The sequence below is a fragment of the Mustela erminea genome, chromosome 12 (assembly GCF_009829155.1).
Source record: "Mustela erminea isolate mMusErm1 chromosome 12, mMusErm1.Pri, whole genome shotgun sequence".
NCBI classification, from domain to species: Eukaryota; Metazoa; Chordata; class Mammalia; order Carnivora; family Mustelidae; genus Mustela; species Mustela erminea.
Genome location: NC_045625.1, coordinates 27,195,560 through 27,198,638, shown reverse-complemented (window position 1 = coordinate 27,198,638; position 3,079 = coordinate 27,195,560). Strand labels below are relative to the sequence as shown.

General features: G+C 35.4%; 1 protein-coding gene across 1 annotated transcript; it reads right to left on the bottom strand.

The window, feature by feature from the left end:
• Window positions 1-1,730: 1,730 nt before the first annotated feature.
• LOC116570868 (olfactory receptor 13C2) lies at window positions 1,731-2,687 on the bottom strand. Its single transcript, XM_032308457.1, has one exon. The coding sequence runs from the start codon at window positions 2,685-2,687 to the stop codon at window positions 1,731-1,733; it is 957 nt and encodes a 318-aa protein (XP_032164348.1).
• Between the last annotated feature and the right edge of the window lie 392 nt (window positions 2,688-3,079).

Sequence of the window (3,079 nt, the reverse complement as noted above, 5' to 3'; positions counted from 1 at the left end):
TCATATGATCTCCCTGATATGAGGAAGTGGGGATGCAACGGCAGGGGTGGGGGTTGGGGGGTAGGTAAAGAATAAATGAAACAAGATGGAATCGGGAGGGATACAAACCATAAGAGACTCTTAATGTCACAAAACAAACTGAGGGTTGCTGGGGGGAGGGGGTTTGGGAGAAGGGGGTGGGATTATGGACATTGGGGAGGGTATGTGCTTTGGTGAGTGCTGTGAAGTGTGTAAACCTGATGATTCACAACCTGTACCCCTGGAGATAAAAATATATGTTTATAAAAAATAAAAAAAAATTTAAAAAAAAAAGAAGAAAAAAAAACAAAAGAAATAAGAGAAGTAGCATTACAATGAAATAAAGGAGTCATTTCTCTTTGTGGTGTGGTGTCCTAGAAAATGCTCACTGCTGCCTCTTTCTGAACTGTTAAGGGGAAATAAATCTCTACCTTACAATTAAAAATAAACACATGACTTAAAAACATTAAAGAATAAAATAGAAAGCCAAGAATATTTTAAAATCTAAATAAAAATGAATACTTAAATAATGTGGGGTTTTAAGCAGCATTTAAAAACTAAAGCAATTAAACAAAAGAATAAAACTAATTAACTTAATACCTTAAAGTGTTCTGAAATTATAAAAGACACATAAACTAAATTACTTAAATTTTTAAATAAAAAATTCTGAGGATAATATGATAGCAGGAAAGAAAAAAGATGAAATATTGAATAGTAAAATCTAACACAATATTTAAAGTGTGCAATTCAGATTAGGAAAAATAAAATGATAAAAAGTAAATATTTTTTAAAGCTGAAGGTTACCATAACAGAACAAAGAAATACAAATCCAAGATAAAAATCATATGTAAAAACCATCAAAAGGTAGACCCACCATTCCCTAGTTAACAGAATTCCTTTTGGATCAGCAACATACTTCATGGTTAGAGAGCCAATGGGACAAAGGAAAAGATACAGCTCTACTTTCATCTGTGGATAGTTCACTCAGAAGTTATTTACTTTTTAATTTTGAAGTGGCTTCAAAAATTAGGTATTAGGTTCCAAGTCCAAAGCAGTCAAGCCGATGTATCAGAAGATCTTTGGGAAAAAGTTTGTCAAAGTGGATATGTTGAAAGCAGAAAATAATAATAACTTAATGCCTCATAGGTGGAGAGAACAAAAAGTTTTAAAAATATAATACTATTCTAGAACCAAAAGGTTTAAGAGTATACAGCTACATAGACAGAGGAGAATCAGCATTACATATCTGAATAGACTCCAGGTAAATCAGATTCTTCTAGTAATCACAGTACTGTAAATTCTTAATTTTAACTGAGTTTTAAAAATCTGAAACCAATTTTCATTTTGTCTTATAAAGAAAGTAATAAAGCATGAAATTGGTTTTGGAAATAATGTTATTTTAAAAAAAATTTATGATTTTAATACAAGCTTAACTTTTGTCTGGAAATCTCTCTCATTATTACACAACCCCTCTACTTGCCCTTAAAATCAAGCTCTTCAACAACAAGAACAAGAACAAACTACAATCGACTCCTAAAACATGGGCATTTATTTACTTATTTTCATTATGACTGCACCCAAGTAATACTTGAGAGCTTGAGAGCTTTGAGGGATGAATTTGACATAGCTGCAAGAATCTATCTGTTTGGCTCTTTGGTTTCTCTAATTGATTTCCACATTGCAATTATAAAAATTACTGGTCCCTTTCCAATTTACTTGTTAAACACATTTCTTCTCAGTAGGTGTTTAACTGCCTCCTTCACATCCTTGTTCCTAAGACTATAGATTAAAGGATTCATCATGGGAGTAATAACCCCATAGAACAGAGATATAAGTTTGTCAGTAGCATCCAACTCAACTGAATTAAGTGTCTCTGTAGACTTAGGCTTCATGTACATGAAGAGAATGGTTCCATAGAATATTATCACCACAGTCAGGTGGGCTGAGCAGGTGGAGAAGACTTTGCTTCTCCCCTCAGAAGAGCGAATTTTGAGGATGCTGATAATGATTAATGTATAAGAGATAATAATTAATAACAGTGGTGTCAATATAAACAATGTTGTGGCCACAAGCATGATGAACTCATTGCCTGAGATGTCAGCACAGGCCAGTTTCATGACAGCCAGAATTTCACAGGAGAAGTGATTGATGACGTTATTCCTACAGAAAGGCAATCGTACTACAAACACAGTTTGTACCGCAGAGTTGATGACTCCTATGATCCAGGACCCAGCTGCCATGGGCACAAAGGAATCCTTGCTCATGATGACAGGGTATCTTAGGGGGTTGCAGATAGCCACATACCGGTCAAAGGCCATCATGCCCAGGAGCACACACTCTGTTGTCCCCATGGCCAGGCCAAGGAACATCTGTACCGCACAGCCAGAGAAGGAGATGGTCTTTCTCTCTGAGAGGAAGCTCACCAGTGTGGAGGGAATGGAGGTGCTGGTGTAGCAGATGTCCAAGAAGGAGAGGTTCCCCAGGAAGAAGTACATAGGGGTGTGAAGGTGGGAGTCCAAGATGCTGATTAAAATAAGAGTGCCATTGCCCAGAAGGATGACAACATACATTATTAAGATTAGCACGAAAAAGAGTAGCTCAAGACTTGGGTAACCAGAAAGCCCCTTTAAGAAGAATTCCACCAGAATGGTTTGATTTTCCCATTCCATTGCACTGTTTCTGTTTTACCTGTAAGACATTAGAATTTTTTAAAACAAAATATGTGACTCATTATGATTACTTTCAAATGTGTACCAGTTTATAAATACCATACTCCCAGAGAGAAAAAAAATTTTTAAAGGAAAAAGTGAAAGAAAAAAACAAAAAAAGAAGTAAATAAAAGTGAACCAAAGAGAGGTAAGATATGAATAAAGAGGGGGGTGGGAAGAGGAAACTTGCATGTTTTTAGCCACACACAATACAGCATGTAATTTACTGAATCTCATCACAGTGCTGAGAGAGAGCTATTACCATCCACAGTCTACAGATAGGTAAACTAAAGTGTAAATATTAAATAAACTTGACTAAAAGTAAATATAAAGCACAGCTAAGTAAGATTCAA

Excerpts from the sequence above, each read along its gene's own strand:
- LOC116570868 (XM_032308457.1), bottom strand. The coding sequence starts at position 2,687 with ATGGAATGGGAAAATCAAACCATTCTGGTGGAATTCTTCTTAAAGGGG.